The 23047-nt window shown below is 45.7% G+C and overlaps 1 protein-coding gene across 1 annotated transcript in view; it reads right to left on the reverse strand.

Moving 5' to 3' along the window:
* tmtc1 (transmembrane O-mannosyltransferase targeting cadherins 1) overlaps window positions 1-23047 on the reverse strand; it is a 128605-nt gene that overhangs the window by 59484 nt on the left and 46074 nt on the right. The window contains exons 5-7 of the mRNA XM_069192869.1: window positions 14745-14826; window positions 9067-9170; window positions 4683-4872 (exon numbers count right to left, since the gene is read on the reverse strand). Of these exons, the coding sequence (XP_069048970.1) occupies window positions 4683-4872; window positions 9067-9170; window positions 14745-14826 (376 nt within the window). The remainder of the gene's footprint in view (window positions 1-4682; window positions 4873-9066; window positions 9171-14744; window positions 14827-23047) is intronic.

A 23047-nucleotide genomic window follows, 5' to 3' on the forward strand; every position in this document is an offset into this window, starting at 1 on the left:
CAATGCCCAGGACAGAATGAGGGACCTTGGGAGGCAGCTGCAGTGCCTTTTCTTCGAGACAAGGCAAAGGAACTTCCTTGAAAGCTGAAATCGCCTTCCACTGCTGCGAATATAAAACCCACTGTTGAGTCACTGAGCCAGGCAGCTCCCACCACTGGCTCATCAAGGACAGCATGCTGGCAGGGATGCCAAAGCACAGCCAGCAACAGCCCGCTGAGCCAACAACAAAGTGAACAAAGCCTCTGACACACAGAAAAAGGCTTACGCTTCCAGAATGAATTATGTTAATCATCAATAATTTACTGAACTGTAATTCCGCTGCTTAAACATGTCACTGCCAGCAGTGAAGACTCTCCTGGCTAAACTGGCACAGGTGTCCCCGACAGGCAGCTACAGTGCATCTGAGAGGTCTGGGGAAAGTTTACAACCCAATTTGGGCAAACGCAGAATCTCAAATAATTCCCACCCTCACAAAAAAACTTTTCCCAAAAGATGATGGATTGTTTTGTTTTGCCTTGGTAGGAAGACATGGGTATTCTAGACACTTGTGTATGATCTGTAAGATGGGCAGTTTTTTTTCATTTAATATAAAGTAAAATATCTAGTGTTGACCAAAATCAGAATATTTCTCTTCAGCAGACCTCCTCAAGAGGAAATTACACATTGGCGTTTTTTCTTTGGAGTATTTTTCTTGAGCCGGGGCAGCTTGTAAGCGATACTGTGAGGTAATTTCCCTCCAGTAATCTTCTAGACATCCGTGAAGCTGAATTTATCACATCAGTTTTTCTTTTCATCACACCTGGTATTTAGAGCGCGGCCTTTTATTTACTTGTGGTGGTGCATGAGCTCTGCTCTGAGTGGACGTGCTAGAGGATGTACTGGCTGCGATGCTCATATTACCTAGTTCATGGAAGGGCGGATGTGTTCCAAAGACCCTACTCAATGATCCTTATTTCACAGGTCCCACATTCCTGCCACGCCAGCGAGCCGGGGCTGATGGGAAGGCGCTCTCCAGCCGCAGGCGCAGAGGATACCCGCCACTCCTGGGGCCTGAGCAGCACCACCCCTGCGCCCCTGGAACCTGCCCCCCTGCGGGCAGCCTCCTTCCTCCCACAACACAGGCTGGCACGAGACGGGCTCGCGCTGGGAGAGAGAAACCGCTCGACCCTCCACAGAGAGAGGCTGCAGGTCCTCAGAGAGAGAGAAGCTGTTATCCCAGGGAGAGGGCCGTGGGTGCAGCACAGGAAGAGTCCTGGCAGTAAACAGGCTCTTTTGCTACAAAGCAGAAATTGTGGATAAGGGATAATATCTCCTCCATTCCCAGTGGAGCCCTTGGTTACTGTCCTGCGGCCTGACCAACTCCACACCAACGCCCTCAGAGGGCCACAGCTCTCCTTCCCACTGAGCTCCTGACTGCAGAGCTAGTTGGAACTAATCACTAGCTGGACTGGGTTGATTTAATATTCCTCAACTCCAGCTGTTTAAAGAGAGCTAAAAGCCCTGCTGGACTGCAGCCTTGAGGGAGGGAAGAGTGTGCTTAATTACAGGGGTCTCCTTCGCCTGTAACGGAGTCAGTCCCTCCCCAGGCTCTCAGAAATAGCTGGCCTGTATTTTTGTTTCATGTACAGTATGGGTTTTAGATTTGTTTCCGAACGCTCAGGCTTTAACAAATAGCTGTCGTTTCTTTTTTGTTTCGCTGATGGGTTTTAGATTTGTTTCGGAATGCTCCAGATAAAACAGGCTGAAACTAGGACATTAGGAAATCCCTGGCATTCCTTGTGGAAACCGCTGATGAAAACAAAATAACGGTCAGAACAAATGGGCTTACTTGGCTCATGCATAAAATTCCCATAAACCTAAAGAACGTTGGTTGAGTTGTATTTGAGACCTGGGCCCAGCACATTCATAATCCACGACATTAGCCTGAACAGCACTCATGAAAAATGGCCCAGCTGTTATTGGTAAGTGCATCCATACTGAAATAATATGTCACAGAGACGCCAGCAGAACAGACCCTAAGGGAAAGGGTTCTGTCATGTGCCCCGATAATTGCCCTCTTTAATTTGCTGTTCATTGTATATTTCAAGACAAACGACGCGGCACAGCGTCTGTGAACCATAAATCATATCTGCGTACACTGAAGGACTATTGGCGTTTTCTATTCCACTGTAGAGTTTTTCTTGTTAGTACTTTGTTCTTTAGTGTAACACTGCATAACAGGAAGGACTATCAATGTTAAAAAATGTTTGCTTTCATCTGTAATAAATATTAGCAAAAAGTGCTGAAGTACTCTGCCAAGAAAGCCATCACAGCACGGATTCAAAATCTGCCCCACTCAAACGAAAACAGGCCTGAAAATAGACAAGTTATCTAAAATAAGAACTCTACCAATAATAAAACTTTCCTACACCCTATCAAAACCCTGATACTCTAAAGCTATTCTGTTGTTTTGCTTTGCGATGAAGCGCCTTTTCCATGTGTTGGCAGAGCTGAAGTCCCAATGTAGATGTCAGTAAGGAAAGAAACGGCAGCTTAAACATTTTAAAATCCCTCTGCTCGTGTTCAAGTTTCTACACGCTCCTCTCCTTATGTTCTGTATCAGCTCATATGTTCTGTATCTTCTTGTTCATATATTTTTTAAATACATTTCTTTAGAAGGAGCGATGTTAAATGAACTGTTAACAGCATTATTAGTTAGTGATCGACAAATACTAGTGTCTAATACTCTTTAAAGTCTCGGCTCAAAATGCTAGAGCCATTTCTTATGGCTCCAGTACAGCAAATATCTTTCCAAAGTTAGTCTTGTAAAAGATGACATCAATAACCTTTAGAAAGTACAATATTTCCTGCAATATCAGGTGTCAGTTCTGAGAAATTTGAGATCAGGTCTGATTTTAAGATTACATCAAGATCGGACATATGTTAAATAATTATAGAGGACTAGACTGTAAACACGGCACCCTATATACATGGTCACAGCTTAAACAGGGAGCATCAGAGCCATTAATAATTTCTGTTTTAAATACATTGCCCTTGGCTTCACAATTAGTCACTGGATTCAGTCTTCTGAAAAACTAATTTATTCAAGTCCCTTACTCCCACAGAGACATTTGCTGCCTTGAATATCAAAGTACACTCTGAAGGGGGTATAGAGCCAAAAATGGAAAACATAAAAACTAGACTAGTTGCAATAACCTAAAAGACTGCCATTTTTCAACAGTCTCTCATGTCATGAATTATCAGGTCAATCAAACTAACCTGCTTTGAAGTACAGCAGGCTCCGTTTTGTGAGCTACTGCGCATTAAAGAGGCTGCTGCTAACTCCAAAGTCGCCTACAACTCTGATGACTAACTGCACCTTTAGCTAATGGTGGGAATGCAAGTGTTAGCCTTTGAGCTCCAGTACTCATGCCTGAAAATAGCTGGACACTGATTATAAGTAAAAACAGGGCAAGAACAAATCTGCCCTCCATTCAATGGACATGGAGTTAGCATTCTGAAACTAATTGCAGCAATGCCTTAATGATCATTAAGGCATATTTTCAGATTATTATTACTGTCATTTACTAGATCGACGCTCCAAAGGAACTTACATTTATACTGAAGGGCTCTTTATTGCACCAACCCCTAAGGAGGTGAAACAGAACAGCAGAACCACCCTGGGATTTAAACCATCGGCCTTCCACTTGCAGGAAGGCCACCTACAGGGAGGACTGGTCAGTCCAGAGCCCTGACCACTTCACCACTACGGACTAAAAAGCTGGGCAGCAGCTGCAAGAATATCATGGGGGAGAGCCGCATGGGACCCACGGACACCGATCCACCTTAAACCTGTTATAAAACCAATCAGAAAATAAATTAAAATACGTGGGACAAAATGATCAGACAGTAGATTGCAGTATATCGAGGAGCTTCACTATGTGATGATATTCGAGTATTCAAAGTATTCAATGATATTCAAGCACCACTTGGGCGGAGTGGTGGCTCTGTGGCTCAGGATCTGAGCCTGTGGCTAGAAGGTTGCCGGTTCAAATCCTGCAGCCGGCAGAGGAATCCTACTCTGTTGGGCCCCTGAGCAAGGCCCTTCACCCCCAACTGCTCTAGGGGTGCTGTATAAATGGCTGACCCTGCGCTCTGACCCCCAGCTTCTCTCCCTGTCTGTGTGTCTCATGGAGAGCAAGCTGGGGTCTGTGAAAAGACAAATTCCTAATGCAAGAAATTGTATCTGGCCAATAAAGTGATCGTATTCTAACTACAACTCTAATTACTCCCTATTTGACAAGAACAGAGTTTGGCTGGTAGATGAATCTGATAAAGGTTTGTATCTCCAAGCACACCACTGCAGATATGACAGAAACACATAGAAACAGCACTTGTAAACTGCTTCTAAACCTACAAGGGGAGGAAACTCAATTGAGCTGGCAGCCCAGTACGTACTCTGCTTTCACAGCCTGAGGAACAACGACTGACCGTCTCAAATAATACCATTTCTCCTGTGGTGTCTGAAAATGTTTATCTATATGTTCGTGCTGTAAAGGTTGAGGTGATTGTGTAGGCTTTAGCCTCAGTCATGTCAATAATGGTCAAAAACTGACGACAGAGAGACTGAGACCGTGAGACAAAGGGGGAGAGAGAGAGCCTGCACCTGTGGCTGGGCTGGGTCCCCAGGTGAGCAGGATTACCTGCAATGATGCCAGGCAGTGCAGGCACAGACAGACCATGGCCACTCCGAAGAGGCAGGTGGCGGCATTGCGGACGTCCCACACCGACTCCAGCAGGGGGATGCTGCCCACCTGCCAGTCGTAGCACAGGACGATGGGCGCCAGGAGCAGCCAGGCGTTGAAGGCCAGGAGGTAGCTGTACGTGAGGAGCCTGGGGACGAGGAAGAGAGTCAGTCAGCACACTGCACTGCGGGTCTGGCCTTCCGCAGCACTGGGGACCCCAGACCCATCGCTGGGGTGACGCTGCAGCTGGGAAACAGACCTGCGTAGAGCAACACGGGTCCTCAGACTTGTGCTCTTGATTCTGCCCCAATACCCTGACTCTGTCTAAGCCAGACCAGCAAAATCTCAAATAAATAATTAGAGGTTTGCATGTGTTAAGCTAATCAAGACAAAAATGTTATGGATTGCGTTGTTAAATCAAGAACACAGCACTGCAACTTGACCTTACCAGTTCATGCCAATTTTAACAAGCAAAGCAAATACCTCCCTATCATAAGAAACGTCACAGGGAGAAGAACTCTTCTGGGGAAAAAAAGAACTCTCAATACAGAACTGAATCTCTTGTACCTTTACAGTACTAAGTAAATGATACACGCCTGTCCGCACATAAATAATGTACTAGAACATCCCAGCATATTAAAGCTTGGGGGAAATAAAACTTTCACACACAGTGAGCTGGACGAGTGCCGGCTGTTCATTTCAATGTATTGTAGCACTCTCGGGTTCACGTGGGTACGCGCCCTCACCACTGCCGCCTCAGGTCGGCCCCCCACTGTCGGGGACTCGAACCCGGGCCCCCGGCGTCACTCAACAGGGACCCAGCCAGTTGAGCTAAAGGGAAATCTCCCGTCAGGCCGACGGCTGCAGTCCCTGCTGTTCACAGGGAGGGGCGGTGACGTCAATATGCGTTATGGTCTTATGTCTGCAAGGGGTTTTTGTCACAACTGATTGTCTGCAGTGAGACTGACACATACAGCACACTCAGCATTTCCAGGCTTTAAATTAGGATTGTTCACTCCCTCAGTCAAGATCAAATTCCATTGAAAAACCCTTTAACCAATTATGATGGAAGAATGTCAGTGGGCGCACTCAATAGGTAAATGAGTTTAACATCTCAAGTCATTAATAATAAGCCATTGTTATTTTTGTAGCTTTCCATTTTTGCAGGACATGTAGAATCACAGAGGAAGGAAGAGCCGCTTATTTTGCTGACACGACTCCCGTGCCTCAGCTCTGAAGCATGCCTGGGACTTCCGAAGCTCATGAAACTCATCAATGATGAGACAGCCGTGCAGTGGGCACCGGGTTTCGCTTGGCTGTTCTCCTCGTATGCAGATCTCGGGACTCCAGTGGGATGGCCCAGGGGCAGCTCCTGGTTAATTCTGCACAGCAACGTTGCCTCGCTCTGACCCCTGAAGCAGATGTTTTTGGTTTGTGTGTGCTGGGGACATACCTTAGTTCTTATGCTGCTGTAAAACTAAATGGAACACTATAAAAATAAAAAGACCTGCAAGATGAGTTGGTTTTAGATTTTCCAAACCTTTATGACCATGTGTCCCACTGCAAAAGTATGAAAGTCAGCAGCATCTCATAAGAATTGAACAGATGAGGAGTAGCCGTTTGACTCATCTAGCACGTTTGGTTTCCAGAAGGTCATTGATACGAGGATAATATCCAGTCATTTCATGAAAGCGGACAGGGTATCAGCTTCAGCATGGCTTGTTCCACACTCCCACCACCCTTTGGGTAAAGTAGTGCCTCCTGGTCCCAGTTTTTTAATATTTTAATAATTTTCACTTGTACCCACTGTTTTAAATTTCACTCTTCTCAAAACTTCACTTGTTTTTTTCAATGCTTTTGAAGATTTTGAATCTTGTATCTCTGACTTTAATCAGATCTGACTGTAGTCCTCTCAGTTCACAGTTGAAGACGTTTAGTCCTTTTGGCCATGTCAGTATAGGAAAAATGATCTTCTGAGACGGTCACCCTGGGATGACCTGTATCAGTAAGCTCACTTGACCACCTCTTACAGAAACTGGTAAACCGCTTTATTTTAGTATCAGCATCTAACATTCGTTCGCACACAGGATGTTTTCCAATCTTATTTACAGTACGTCACACCTGTGAAACACATACACCATAACTCACATCTGACAGTGTGCTCCTATATTTAATACAAAGTGACAGACAGACAGTTGTACAATAAACGTGCAAGGTTAGGGCAGGGCTGTATACATTCCTGAGGTCTCTGTTTTCACCTTGGGACGTTGGGACAGGGGTTGTTACAGTACAGGTCATGAAATGATCAATTCACGGACCTCAGTGTAGCAGTTCAAAGTGTCTATAGTTTGCTCCGAGACCACTTTAGAAGCTCATCAAGACACTTACAGTGCCCTGTCGCAGTGCTGAGTAGTTGTGGCAACCCAGTGCCTGAATGCACGGAGATGTCTATTTAGAACATTCAGAACATTACTACTGCAGGATGTGTGTGATATACACTAATAAATCACACCACACTTCGTCTCTGTCAATAAGGATGATCTGAGCAGAGAGAACGCTCTCTCTTCGCGTTGCCTTTCACAAACAGTAGTTATTAATATTTGGATAGATAACACAGCAACGCCTACGCCCACGACGAGCAGATCAATCACACGTCACAGCGGTGCCGAAACCGTGAACATCAAACAGATGGAGACGAGGTTAAAAAAAGCAGCTGACAAAGAATGCATTTTCACATTCCTTTGGAAAAGGAACAGCATCGCGCCTGCATGCTGGCAGGAAACAATGGGAAACGTGGATCTAAGGAATAGCAGATGCTGCAGCAGAAATGTCATGGTTCTCCGAGACTGCTCCAGCAGTGCACTGTAAGAGGACAGGCCACACACTCTGGACTGAGTACAAGACCTTGTCCTGCAGATTTTACAGCACTGTCAGCCTTGTAGCATGTCTTTGACTCTCTAGTGTGCACTTCATTTCCCAGGTGCTGTGAAGGGGACTGAAAAAGCCCGTCAGATTCACAAAAGGGCTGTTGGTTTTAGAGTCATCCTGCTTCCTTTTCAGCAATAAACTCAGCAGGACTCAAATGCAGAAAGTCATGATGTACTGTACCTCTCCCTTTTTATGCAGAGCAAAGCAGAGGTGATCCACATTCCCTTTATAATTAACAAGCACTACATGCCATATGCAGCACCTTTCAAAAAAAATATCATTTAGCACAACATTCAGACACAAGCTGATGTGTTCCAATTACTGGAGATTTATATACTTAATCAATGACCAATAATTCCCACAGTTTCCGAAGGCTTTAAAACGAGCATACTGCAGAAGAATGATGATACAGGCTGTCTTGTGTTCCAAAACTCCTCTTACATCTAAGACACGCCAATTCTAAAAAGGTTGTGTGCGTAGTAAAGATACAAGCCTGAGGCAGCAAGATAACTGTTTGGGAAGAGTTGGATTGCCTCCGTCTGATCGCCCTTTATCAAGCTCCTGGTACAGATTTGAATGGTAAAGAAATTCAGCCACGGCAAGATGCCAAAGCACACTACACTTCCCTGGCCTTCAAAACACGGAGTGAGCCTGCTCAGCCAAGAGCAGCTCAAAGTGACCACCTGAAGAAACTGTCCACCCATGAGACTGACAGGCCCTCCTGAGCACAGAAACACCGACAGGGAGAGCAATAAACCATGACTGAACATGGACCGCGAACAGTAGAGGTGATGTCCAGAGCAGAGCCACAGCAGTACATCCTGGTGCATGAACAGAGAGTTCACTGACCCCCCCAGACAGGACAAAGATCACAGGAATTACCCCCAGCTCTGCTGGTCCCCACTAATAAAGCTGGAAGGAGTGGAGCCACTGGGGTAAAGTACCCCACTCAGGGAATGACAGCAGTGTCTGCAGCAGGGACTCGAACCCACAACCTGCCTGCCCCCTCACGAGCCCAGAGATTCACCCACTATGTTACGCTGCCCAAGTGTGAACAGTATCAATGCTCTTATTGTGTTGCTTCAGGAGGTATGAGGAACACTTTCCATGCAAGACGTTAAAATGCACGATAAGCACATTACCCAAAGTGCAGAAATCACAGCTATAAAAAGAATTAGCTGGGCTCAGAGATCAGCAAAGATCGGCCCCAATCAGGGTTGCATGGCTATGCTCCACAAACAACCTAGAAAGAGCTTCTCTTTTTACAATAGGAGTGAGAACTAACTTCACAAATAAATCTCCCTGGTGTCCATCCAGGAGCAGTACAGTATTCCAAAGACTCTGGAGAACCCCAAGTCCAACGGGAAGTTATCTGCTGGTCAGCAGCTCTGTGTGAAGGTGTGGGTGGACTTACCTGGTGAGGAGGTGTGGAGAGAAGGATGCTGGGTTGTCCTGCTCAGAGAACAAGGGCATGGAGCCGCCCATGATCCACAGGCGGAATGACATGATGACTGCCACCTGCCAAAGACAAGGGGGATCAGGAGTCACCCGGAAGAGTTTTTTCCCAAAGCCACACGTTGAGAAAAACAGAGACACATTCTAATCACCTCCGATACAACTACTACTGCCAACAATAGTTCCAACAGAGTTCTGAGAAGCAGAAATAATCTATGCAGTAGGTGTACACAATTTAACAGCTTGATAACTTGAGCTCAGAAGACATCAGAAACTGAACTTGAAAGCAGACGGAATGAATTACACATCTCAGTGCTCTGGTGATCATCAGAAACAGTCTTAAAGCTGAGCTGTACTGAGAATGAAGATTATTTAACATGCAGAAGCACTCTTGTTTCAGAACTGGCAGTGGGTCCTCTGGGAAATTTCAGATGCACGTAATTTAAAGCAACAATAGATACATTCAAAAGACAAGGGACACAAACTACCACACTTGGCATACATGGTGACTGGAGAATTGAAATTTACTTTGTTTCTCCTCAGACAAACATACCTTTGAAAGCAAGCACTCTATTACATTTAAAAATGAGCTTTCGTAGTTAGTTTGGAGGTTGTTGTTGTTTTTCCACTTATTTAAATCCTGAACTTTTCACTAATGAAATTCTCTAAAAATACCACTTTCAAATGCCATCAGGGAAGTTTAATTAAGAAGGTCACAATGATGAGAAATGCTGCTCTTTTTGCAGGCAGTCAGAAATGATTCACTTTATTAAAGAAGCTGTGTGTTCCCTGCAACAGAGGGTCAGTCTTGTGGGAAACACACCCACTGTCTTCTGCCTTCCCAACACTCAGTGACTGAGAGGAGTCCTTGTGCCAGGCAAGACTGGGATCAGCACAAACACTGCAGTTTCATCTAGTCACACGCTGCAGTGAAAACCAAGCAAACAGGCCTTTGCTTTCAAGCTAAAATAAGAATGACTCAACATCCACATTCTGTTTTGAGGCAGTTCAGTAAACCTTAGTTAACACAGCAAGTAGGAACTGTATTTCAGAACAGTTTCTCTTATTTAACCACGAAAGGCTCTGTACATCTGTACTAGACGGTCAGAGCTAAGGTGCATGAGCCTAGGACAGGCACACTGAACTACTCCAACTACCATCTTGGGGGAAAGGCACATTTCGGGGCAAGTCCTCCGGTGCTGCCTAGACCCATTGCCAAGGGGCGTATCTCACTGGGGCAGGTATGCTGTGGAAGGGGGCTGTAATTGCAACAGACCTGCCACTAGGGGCTGCTACACAGCTTTCAACACTTGTAAATAGCTACACTAGAGGTGAATTAGGCAAGTATTTGGTTAATTGGTAATGGGGGGGTTAGAATCCCACATTCTCACATGGGTGCAATTAAGCCTCCGCTGCGGTATTTAAAGGCCATGCACAGTGCTGGTGGTGCTGAACGCTGTTTGAAGCAGATCGGTGTTTGTTATTTTATGCACTGTAAAGGCTTGAAATGAAGGCTTCTTTCATCTTTGTGGCTGCGCGTGGCAGGGTCAGGGCCCGCCCCACTAGGAGCCTGGGGGGACCAGGGGAGGGAGGGAGTCCTGCTCAGGCAGCGGCCGAAAGACGATGCTCCAACTCCACCAGGACTCGCACCCGGCACCTCGGAGACACACTCGTGCTCGCGCAGAAACAGTACGTCCACGGTCACCGGAACTCTTCGCTCTTCCTGCTCTCAATCGTGCACACAGGGATATTCGGACAAACTGCAAGCGTGTTGGTGCACCCGATACACAGCCGCACTCTCTCGAACCGACGGCCAGCACCCCCTCCCGAGCCGGGGGGAAGGGAGGCGCAGCTGGAGGTAGGATACGGGCGTGACGAAACCCACTTCGGCACAAGCCGCTCCCTGGCACGCAGAGCTCCCACACGGATTAGGTTGCACTCACAATCCCCCATCCCCACAAGGGAATGGAAAAGAACTGCTGCCACATCGGGGTGTCTCCCTCAGCTCATGTTCCTGGGAATTCTGACATCACTCCTGACACCATGCAGCCCTTCCATTCTCCCGGACTTATTAAAGACAACAAGGACTGGAGCTGGAGCGGTGTTTGACGCTCCTTTGCACCGCTCATCAAACCAGCATCCAGGTTTGCCATTAATAATAATAATAATAATAATAATAATAATTAATAATTGCTTACACTTATATAGTGCTTTTCTGGACACTCCACTCAAAGCGCTTTACAGGTAATGGGGACTCCCCTCCACCACCACCAGTGTGCAGACCCACCTGGATGATGCGACGGCAGCCATAGTGCGCCAGAACGCTCCCCACACATCAGCTCTCAGTGGGGAGGAGAGCAGAGTGATGTAGCCAATTCATAGATGGGGATTATTAGGAGGCCATGATTGGTAAGGGCCAATGGGAAATTTGGCCAGGACGCCGGGGTTACACCCCTACTCTTTTCGAGAAACGCCCTGGGATTTTTAATGACCACAGAGAGTCAGGACCTCGGTTTTACGTCTCATCCGAAGGACGGCACCTGTTTACAGTATAGTGTCCCCGTCACTATACTGGGGCATTAGGACCCACATGGACCGCAGGGTGAGCGCCCCCTGCTGGCCCCACTAACACCTCTTCCATTAAGCATCTTGTTCTCCCCCTCAATACAGCTACGTTCTTCTGTTAGGTCTCCCACCCTGCAATCAACTGTCTTGGAAACTTTACACTTTTCCTCCAGACCATTCTCTTCTTCAAAAGAAGGGGGCAGTTCATAATAGCGGGCAGCCCTGTCAACAGTGAACAAAACAGGAGTTTATACAATACGTGTACGCTGCTCTCTCTGTTGGGCAACCAGCACTGCGGCAGAAATCGCTGTGGTTTCGAAAGGAGCAGGGATATGAAATAATGATACAGCTAGATAAGACTGAAGAATTAAAAAATGGCACAAGAGCGGGAAATGGCTGTATATTGGAAACTAGTAGGAATTCTGACATTGACTAACCTCCATATATCTGGTGTATGATTGTTTCCAGATTTTATAACATTTATTCTCAAGACCTATGAATATACACACACCATACAAACGATACAATAGTCATACAGAGCCTTGTGAAAGAATTCACTTCCTGGGAGTGATGTCCCATTGTGTTGGACTGCAACATATCTACACATCTGTAAGTGAACATTTTTAATCAAACCCAAAATAAATCAAGGTCAAAATACTTGAACTAAACACTTTTATGGAAACAAGAAGTTAAATGTCAGCAAAAACAGCAAAGAAAAATAAAAAACTCAAATCTCAAATGTGCTGATTGCACAGGTATTCACCCTGTTGAATCAATACTTGGAAGAAGCACATTTGGCAGCAATTGCAGCTGTGCGTCTTTTTGAAGAAGACTACCAGCTTTGCACACACTGCTAACTTGCTCAAGACCCAGCAGGTTGATTTTTCAGAGTCAAATGAATCACACAAGCGACACTGCATCAGCAACTCAAGGATATTCGCTTTCTTATTTTTAATCCACACCAGTGTGGCTGAAGTTTTGTGACGTTGCCTTGGTAAAAGATGAATTTTGTTAAAAGTTAAATGCATTTTTGCAAACTCTGGATGGGATTTGAGATGTTTTCCAGGAACAAAAGTAGTTTTCAGATCTTTTTTCTTTTTTTGCCGCGCTGCCATGCTGCCCAGCTTTGGCTCATTAACATTTTGGCTCTGTGGCTCAGGATCTGCGCCTGTGGCTGGAAGGTTGCCGGTTCGTATCCTGTGGCCGGCAGAGGAATCCTACTCCACTGGGCCCCTGAGCAAGGCCCTTCACCCCAAGTGCTCCAGGGGCGCCTGATAAATGGCTGACCCTGCGCTCTGACCCCCAGCTTCTCTCCCTGTCTGTGTGTCTCAGGGAGAGCAAGCTGGGGTCTGCGAAAAGACAAATTCCTAATGCAAGAAATTGTATCTGACCAATAAAGTGATCTCTCTCTCATTTTCTCCTGTCTCGGCCATTGAGAACTGTGTCTTTTTCCAGATCGTCAGTGGCCTCACAATGGCCTCATTACCAGTTTCCTCCCTGCCTGGCTGCTCAGATTGCAGGGATGGCCTGATCTAGGCTGGGTACCTTCAACCTCTTAATATTCAACTTCACCATGCTCAAAGAGCCATTCAGAGTCGACTTTTCTTCTTTTCTTATGATCTGTACCTTTCTCACACACACGCCTGCAGTGTCCAATACTCACACACACACGCCTGCAGTGTCCAATACTCACTCACACCTGCAGTACAGCATCAATACTTACATACAGAGAAACCACTGTGGCTCTCTTGATGAATAGACTGGATGAATGGACTCACTCACTCACGCACACACACCTGCAGTGTCCAATACTCACTCACTCACACACACACACCTGCAGTGTCCAATACTCACTCACTCACTCACACACACCTGCAGTGTCCATAACTCACACACACACACCTGCAGAGTCCAATACTCACACACACACAAACACACACCCGCAGTGTCCAATACTCATACACACACACACCTACAGTGTTCAATACTCACTCACTCACACACACACACACCTGCAGTGTCCAATACTCACTCACACACACACCTGCAGTGTCCAATACTCACTCACTCACAAACACACCTGCAGTGTCCAATACTCACTCACTCACACACACGCCTGCAGTGTCCAATACTCATACACACACACACCTACAGTGTTCAATACTCACTCACTCACACACACACACACCTGCAGTGTCCAATACTCACTCACTCACAAACACACCTGCAGTGTCCAATACTCACTCACTCACACACACGCCTGCAGTGTCCAATACTCATACACACACACACCTACAGTGTTCAATACTCACTCACTCACACACACACACACCTGCAGTGTCCAATACTCACTCACTCACAAACACACCTGCAGTGTCCAATACTCACTCACTCACACACACACACACCTGCAGTGTCCAATACTCACTCACACACACACACGCCTGCAGTGTCCAATACTCACTCACTCACAAACACACCTGCAGTGTCCAATACTCACTCACTCACACACACACACGCCTGCAGTGTCCAATACTCACTCACTCACACACACCTGCAGTGTCCATAACTCACACACACACACCTGCAGAGTCCAATACTCACTCACTCACACACACGCCTGCAGTGTCCAATACTCATACACACACACACCTACAGTGTTCAATACTCACTCACTCACACACACACCTGCAGTGTCCAATACTCACTCACTCACAAACACACCTGCAGTGTCCAATACTCACTCACTTACACACACGCCTACAGTGTCCAATACTCATACACACACACACCTACAGTGTTCAATACTCACTCACACACACACACACCTGCAGTGTCCAATACTCACTCACTCACTCACACACACACACGCCTGCAGTGTCCAATACTCACTCACTCACTCACACACACACACACACACACACACACACACACACACACACACACACCTACAGTGTCCAATACTCACACACATACACACACACACACACCTGCGGTGTCCAATACTCACACACATACACGCCTGCAGTGTCCAATACTCACTCACACCTGCAGTACAGCATCAATACTTACATACAGAGAAACCACTGTGGCTCTCTTGATGAATGGACTGGATATTCTCAGGAGATCTTTTATCCTGGCACAGGACAGACACCTGAAAAGCCAGAGAAACAGAATAATATTTCATTAAAAACCAGGCAGGCAAGGTTATTTTCTTTCCAGGTAATTACAAAGCATTATTGGTGCACAGGCTGGAAACCTGCACAAGGGTGTGAAGAGGTCCATTGTTCCCCACCTCGTCTAAAGTTACACACCAAATGTCTTGGATTACTGTGGCTTCAGGGTATTAGGCAGAAAGTGTTCGTCTTTTAAATCAATTAACTTCAAACTTCTCTCTTATCTTCATTGTAAAACGGCAGCTTTTTACATCATTTTATACAACGTCCCCGTGTCCTGATCGGCACTGCTGGGGAGATAAGTGCAGCACTATGATATTTTAAAGGTTTTGCTCCTCTAACAACATACATTCAGTCATTTTAAATCTTGACTTAGTAAGGCTGATGTAAGTAATAAAAACTCTTCCTGTGACATCATCTCTCACAGAAGCAGGGCCAGATTTAGGTGTTCGTAGGCCCTGGGCACTTTCACTCCGAAATTTGCACACAAAAAGAGGGGTGAACACCAATTGAATGACGCCGATTGACATGATGCACTTTAAACGATTCTCATGCTAGACCACCTGATTGATGGAGCGAGTCGAGTGACCGTCACTTCGACACTTCTAGTTTCTAGAACAGCCGCTAGATACTGTATGGTGATTGATCCGGAGCACCTTGAGTCGAATCGCAAGCAGGTTGTTTCAGCTTGTTTCTCGTGAGTCACTAGTGTCTCCCTCCTTCGTAGGCCCTAAAAATTTCGTAAGCCCTAGACATTGTGCCTACGAAATCCGGCACTGGGCACATAAAGTGGGCTATTTTGGGTTTCAGAATGTAAAAGATGAAATTGAGAAACAGACCAAGCGGAAAATTATCAGAAACATCCTTTGTGGCACAGAGAATTGTAGGATCTCCAGCAATTGAAAAAAAAACCACTAAAAATGCTGTTTTCTGTTTAAGGAGGGTTTTAAAATAAGAGTACACAACTTTTTTTGAAACAAAGCCTTGATTATTTGCTTCAAAATGCTTTGCAAGTGTGGAGCTTGTAGCAAGAAACTAGAAATGACCTGTCACCTCTGAAAGGAGACAGAAATGCTCTGCTCCTCAACAGAGAGAGGGAAGGACTGGGGATCCCTGCTAGGTAACACTACAGCTGAGAAGAATTTACTTGGAAGTGCAATGCCAATTTAAACCTCCCCGCAACCACAAAATAAGAAGGGATTCATTTAGAAATGGATCTAAACAACCATTTGAAAACAGAGAGGTATCTGGAGGTGAACTTTGGAAAACAAGCTGCAGTAATCAAACACAACAAACAAGAAACGCTTCTTGATGTTGACAGCAGGCTTTGCTCCCTCTGTGCTTCTTTCATTTCCTCTCAATCTCCTGCAGGACACTCTCCAACCCGAAGACAGACAGGCTGGACAGGGGCATTGGGGCAAGTTTAGAGACACACTTTCCCCGTGCTGTACCTAAACAGGAGGCTCCTCACAGAGGGTGGCAGTTTAAGATGAAAATTTAAATACTTTTAAATCAATAATACATTGCAAATACAATCTTTTTGCAATAATACATGGGACAGTGTTTTTTTTTCTTTAAGTACATCCTACAATGTATTCATCTTTCCATGGTTGTAGCTACAACAGGACTTTTTATATAAACTGGGGATCAATATTTTGATACCAGCTGCACAATAACCCAATGTGGCTCAGTGGTAGTTTCAAAGTGGGCTGTGTCTGCATGTGGAGAGTGACAGCCGTGAGCCTCCCCCTCCAACATGCCCACCTGCCCCTGCCACACCGCGGGGTCTCCAGGGCCCGAGGGGGGGGGGATCGGCACCGACTGGAAGACGGCTTTTTACAGCCCTTAGAGACCTTATTATAGAGCTAGTATATTTTTTACACCAAGGGGCTGTTTGTACCTGAGATTTCAGAATTCCGTTTTTCAGCCTCAGACAGAACAGCAAGACCTGTCTCCTTGCCCTTGTGTTAATGCACAGTACTGTAGCTGGCCCAGATTCCACACTCTCTTTCCACATTCTTTTCATAGTCTTGGGATCGACATTTCGCTGGTTTTAGGCGGCTGTCTCAATTCTTTCAGCTTATGGTTGGTGGTAGCTGTGGGACTGTATGTATTGATCCAGCAAAATGGATGAAGCAGGACGTTCTGCAGACTGGAGACCTAAGTAAACCTTTTTATACCACAGGTGTTTTTAGGGCACCGATCAAAAATGTAGAAAGGCTGATCAATTTGAGCTACAGACGCAAATCAGTGGAACAGAACTTTAAAATTAATTTATCTTCTGCTCCCCTCCTCAACCAATAACGGAGAAGATAATGGGTCTGTACTTCCTGGGGATATTATTGAGGACTGATCGATTGCTCGGTTGCGTGGTACTGGGGAGCAGAGTACGAGATCACTGTGAGCCAGTTGTAAATTCGCCATCACCCTTCGCTCTTGGGTGTCTTGCATTGAGAGACTCGACCAGCCCTGCTCTGTGTGCCTACACAGGCGGAGCTCAAGCCACGGGCTGCTGCCTGCACCGGCAGCACATCTGCACAGATCTCTACAGCACAGCTGAGCAGAGCTCAAAGAAACAGGCCTTGAGTTGAAAGACTTGAAAGAGCTGGTGTTATATATCAATATGGTGATTTTAGACTTTCAGCTTTGCTTTTAAATGTTTGGCACCAACAGGTATCACTTAAATGCATCCGATTCTATTAAAATGCATATTCAATGCCAAATAAGGCTGAATGTCAAGAGTTCGGATAAAAAACAAACTGTAGTATGACAGTCTGAATTAAATAACATCTAATTTAAAACATCTACTTTTTTCTATGTGATGCTTAAATGGTACTGGACACATGGCAGCTGTAAATATCACAGGTATTGCAGAAGAGGATATCTTTAAACTACTGCATAACACAATAGCTTCTAAAGGATCGATAAAGATTTCATACCGCTGCACCGATACAAATTAATTCCATAAGTATGCCCAATTGCTGATGTTTCCCCTGAATGATAGCAACCACCACACTCGCCATGAACATCAGACATCACCTCACCCGCGCCCCGACCACCAGACAGCTCTGATCAATACACTTCAGTGACGAGACTTTTTATCATTAATTTTGAAAAAAAGTGCATGAATGGAAAACCGCTTGCAACAGCAGCAGGTCCTACGTTGCAATTAATACTTTTTAATGAGCTCATTTCCATTTGGTGATGCCTTTTGGCACCAAACGCTTTAAAGCAGAAGCTCCGAAACAAAACAGAGGAAATGTTTTCACATGAAAAGACCCACAGGGGCTCATTTTCACTGTTGCTCTGTCGCCTCTTGTTCCCTAGACATTAATGCCATTTGTGAAAAAGCGCTCCTGCTGCACAAGACTAATTTTAACCCAAGCAGGTGTGTCGGCCGAGGCCTCAGAGACAGACAGCATCCTTTGGAAAGACAAGGCGTTTCGGGGAGATCTGACAGAGCTGAAGTGATGCTAACGGAACTAACTCCCATTGCCGTGCGGCGATTACCTGCTCCTACCCAACCAATTAATCACGGCTTTCCTGTGTGCTGGTTCTTAATCCCGCTCTTCAGAAAGAGCTGGCAGAGGGTTATGAAGCAACTCAGAAATAAATCAGAAGGTCGTGGCAGACAGTAAAATCTCGTATGTAAACGGGGCCCAGAGCACACGATGTCCAAGTTCAAGCAGTCCTAGCCTGCCTTCAGACACAGGTGTCCACTGTACAAGAGCAAGCACATTAGAAAAATAGTGTCAAACCGCAACCAGCAAGTACCAGTGCCCTTCTGTTCAATATTACAGATACACAGAAAGTCTGGGCTTCACTATAAACAACGCATTGTGGCTCTCAACACCCACTCACTGTACACTGGAGCTTAATCAGAACACAAAAATAACAGCGCTTCAAACCTGGAAATAGCAGCAGAAGCCATACAGCATATGATTCATGGTCTAGCACACTGTAAAGCAAGGGTGTCCAGTTCTGGTCCTGGGGGGACTGTGTCTGCAGTAGGGCCACCCAGTCCTGGTCCTGAAGAAACAGTGTGTCTGTAGCAGATCTGTCCAGTCCTGGTCCTGGTCCTGGAGGGACAGTTTGTCTGTGGCAAGGCTGTCCAGTGCTGGTCCTGAAGTATGCCTGTAGCATGGGTAAAATATGGTCCTGGATTTTAGTCCAGTCCAGTCCTGGTCCTGGAGGGTCTGTATGTCTGTAGCAGGGCCGTGCAGTCCCAGTCCTGGAGGGTCTGTATGAAGGGCCGTCCAGTCCTGGTCGTGGAGAAAGTGTGTCTGTAGTAGGGCTGTCCAGTCACAGTCCTGGAGGGTCTGTATGTCTGTAGCAGGGCCGCCCAGACCTGGTCCTGGAGGGTCAGTGTGTCTGTTGCAGGGCTGTCCAGTCCTGGTCCTGGAGGGTCAGTGTGTCTGTAGCAGGACTGTCCAGTCCTGGTCCTGGGGGGTCAGTGTGTCTGTAGCAGGGCTGTCCAGTCCTGGTCCTGGGGGGTCAGTGTGTCTGTAGCAGGGCTGTCTAGTCCTGGTCCTGGAGAAAGTGTCTGTAGTAGGGCGGTCCAGTCACAGTCCTGGAGGGTCTGTATGTCTGTAGCAGGGCCGCCCAGACCTGGTCCTGGAGGGTCAGTGTGTGTGTAGCAGGGCTGTCTAGTCCTGGTCCTGGAGAAACAATGTGTCAGTAGGTTTGTTCTATAAAGAGGAAGCACCTGAATAACTGGGAGCTCTTAAATTGGTCCAGTTTGGTCCAACTAACACCAGCTCATTGTTACAAGAGCAGAGATGGAATGAAAAGTTCCAGGACCAGGAATGATCACCCTTGAGAGTTATGCGATATTCATCCTTAACGAAATTTAATTTTCTCTTATTGACATTTATTTTAAAGGTATCTTCTGAAGGCTGACACCCCACTGCTATCCTTCAAGTGTACTCACGTAGTTTTATAGCACACATTCCTCTGCACATATTCTGCATGCTGGTGAATTAGTCATAAGACTTCAAAGGCATAGTACTGAAGAAGACCATTGCTTACGACTCCTCTACACTTAAATTCATCAGCAGATGCTGTTTTAAAGATGGATTTGCACGCTTGCGCCGATGTGTGCTAGAGAAGGTCAATCTGTCTCTGGAGTAAATGATGTATTAAAGATCTGCTTCATTAAGCTGACCAAATATCAAAGCAGTTTACACTGACACCTTTACCTTTACTGCTCATCTCAGATGCCTGTTTCATGACAGAATAAACTACAACAGGCAGGTTCAGTCTCCTCACCCTGGGCAAGCAGCAGAATCCTGTACTGCACTGCTTTTATTTATTGGATTTCTTTCTCCAGCTTGAAATAGCAGAGTTTGGGCATCACATTAAATGGACAAGTTTCTGAACCCAGCAGGTCAAGAAGTTGTCTGGTCTGTCTGGGCAGCAGCCCAACAAGAATCACAACAGTGAAAGCTGGATTTTCTTTCATCCATGAGCAAAAAATGATTAAAGGAATGAAACATACAATAAAGCATCAGTGTTCCTGGATGCTGTTAATCTGCAAGATTGCAAGATCCGTAGATAACAGGACCTTATCAAGCAAATCGCTAAAGCAGGGCACAAACAAACCTAAAACTTTTATAGACATGTATTTTAAGGACTTTGGCCCCGTCACAGGAACTCCCTGCCATTTCTGGACCTTGATCCTGCCAGTTATTACAGAATCAATCCTTAATTTTTTAATTAACCCAGGTCCAATACTTCAGGATCAGCTGCAGCAGCAGCCCTGGAACAGGACTGGGAGGAATTTAAGAAATAGATGTTTTTCCATCACCAATGCAAGAGGGAAAAAAAAGTTGGCAAACTGCTCGACTGCCATGTAAAGACAAACACAAACCTGCAGGCAGTTCCAGTTTTACCCACATTCTCCTTTGGGATTGCCCTTAAATCAGATGGTTAACCCCCCACCCTTTTGACTGAGCAGCATGAACTCCTCTTCCGCTCTGCTTCTGCCTGGCCAAGGCACAGGATTTCTGAACACTGGGGGCTAATCATAAAACCACAACTTCCTCCTTTTTCCAGTTCAGCAGAAGGTCAGGTCAGAGCTCTTGGCTGAAGTCCATGCCCTTTGTAATGAGCAGCACACAGTCTGCAGGCACTCTGAAAAACACTTCTGCAAGAGCAAGGAATCAAGTTCTTCCCTGAAATCACAGAGTTTAATGACAGACGACAGTATAGAATATCTGAGAGTCAGAACTGTATAAAGTGCCTTATTAATCCTGAAAGGAATGCAAGTGCCCCTCTAGTGCTTGTGTTGAATAAACAGAAAAGTACATGTATTTCAAATCTTTTGGCTTTCACTATTTACATAACGGAATTGCACCGAATCTCATTTTCCACATTTTAGTTATCATTTTAGTTATCCACATATACAGCAGACCAGGACGTTAAACTGGTCCAATGTGAGTGAAGTGTCACACCTGGGATTTGAAACCACGGCCACAGCCCTGACCTCTCCCCCACACTGCTGCCCAGCAATCTTTGCGTTCAAACAATCTTTGCGAGTGGCAAGACTCGATCAGCTCATGGCTGGAAGCAGAAAGCAAACTGTTCAGCTTCTAAGCAAAAATGCAAGAATTTTTGCAGAACAAAGCTGAGTTCTGTAGTCCAGAGCAGGGGGTCCCAGACAAGCCCACTGCCAGTCACTGCAGCAGAGTGCTTAAATTATATTGCCCTTGAACTGAACAGACAGGTTTCTTGATTTGGAACCTCTGCCATTTCAGACGAATCTTAATGCAATGCGGGACCTGCATTAAGCTGAAATAAGTAAACGAGCTTCAATGAGATCAGTAATGGGTTCAATTACGGAACAGAGCTCAGGTGCAATGGAAACAGCAGGTCTGGGGCCCGCTGGCTTAGATGTTGTAGACTCGAGCCTGGGCAGCAGGGGTGTGCCACTGGGGCTGTTTTCAGTGATGTCTGGTAAGGGGCAATTTGAACGTGGGTGGGTAAAAAATCAATAATCATTGGTTCCAGATTTTAAAACATTAAAAGAAAGGAGAAAACAGCACAAGTAGTTTAGAAACTGCTTGATGATTCTTAATTATAGTGATTCCCTGCAAGCTGTTTTTCATCTTGTAATTGCACTAGCACTTCAGGAAAATACCTTTATCTTTAGTTTTACTGCTGAGCACCGTTGGAGATGATTAAGAAAAGGCATGGGTACAAGTTTCATGTTTTTATGTGGCTATTGTATAAACAGGATAAACTGTGCACAGCACTTCTGTATATGAATTCTACAATACAATTCAGTGTTTATTCCAAACTGTACAATCTTAAAGTCATATATCTTCAGAAGTTTAAGTAGGTAGCTGTGTCAGCATGCGTAGGCTGCAAAGGAACAAGTAATATTTTATTTCATGCTCAAAAGAAGAAAGAAAACACAACGTTTCAGCTGTGGAGCCTTCTTCGGGTGTACACCTTATATCTTTCCTCCCATTCATGCTTCCCAGCTCACAGCAGAAAAACAACCAAGCCCCCTGGCTTGGAGATGCTCAGACTCCCAAAGGAATGTGACTTTTCTCCAGCTCTCATAAAACATCGGAACGGTTTACAGAACAGAGGCGCCATTCAGCCACCCAGCCCATGTGGGTGGAGCTAATTGATCCCAGGACCTCATCCAGGCCTTTTTGGAGGAAGCCAGAATATTGGCTTCAGCAACACGACTGGGTGTCTTGTTCCAGACTCCCACAGTCCTTTGCTCTCTCCCTGGGCAAGGAGGAATGAATAAACAGCCTTTCTAGACAAGGAAAAGTGTAAATTCTGAAATTTAAAATGACACTGCACGAATATTAATTATTGCGGTTCTTGCTTTAAAAAAAGATTCCCCAGTAGAGTTATCTATAGGATTCAGAGACCTCCGGAGTGTGTAGTGAAGAACCACCACTTATTGATCTCAGTCAGTCCATCCAAAAGAAACCAGAACCTGCCAGCAGGAAAGGAAGCCCCGCCCTTAAGGACAGATTTCCACTGGGTAGACGCCACACAACAGGGCCAAACCAGCCTGCACTGCAGAGTTTGTGGAGGTGGATCAGTTCTGGTTCAGCGGAGACTCCTTTGTATTTCTACTGTTTTCTAGCAAACTACCCTTTCAACAACGTACAGAAGAAAGAAGAAAATGTGACTCGGGATTCTCAGACTGAAGGGCTCAAAATCAATGTTCCCCCC

The sequence above is a fragment of the Lepisosteus oculatus genome, chromosome 7, assembly GCF_040954835.1.
Source record: "Lepisosteus oculatus isolate fLepOcu1 chromosome 7, fLepOcu1.hap2, whole genome shotgun sequence".
In the NCBI taxonomy this organism is placed as follows: Eukaryota; Metazoa; Chordata; class Actinopteri; order Semionotiformes; family Lepisosteidae; genus Lepisosteus; species Lepisosteus oculatus.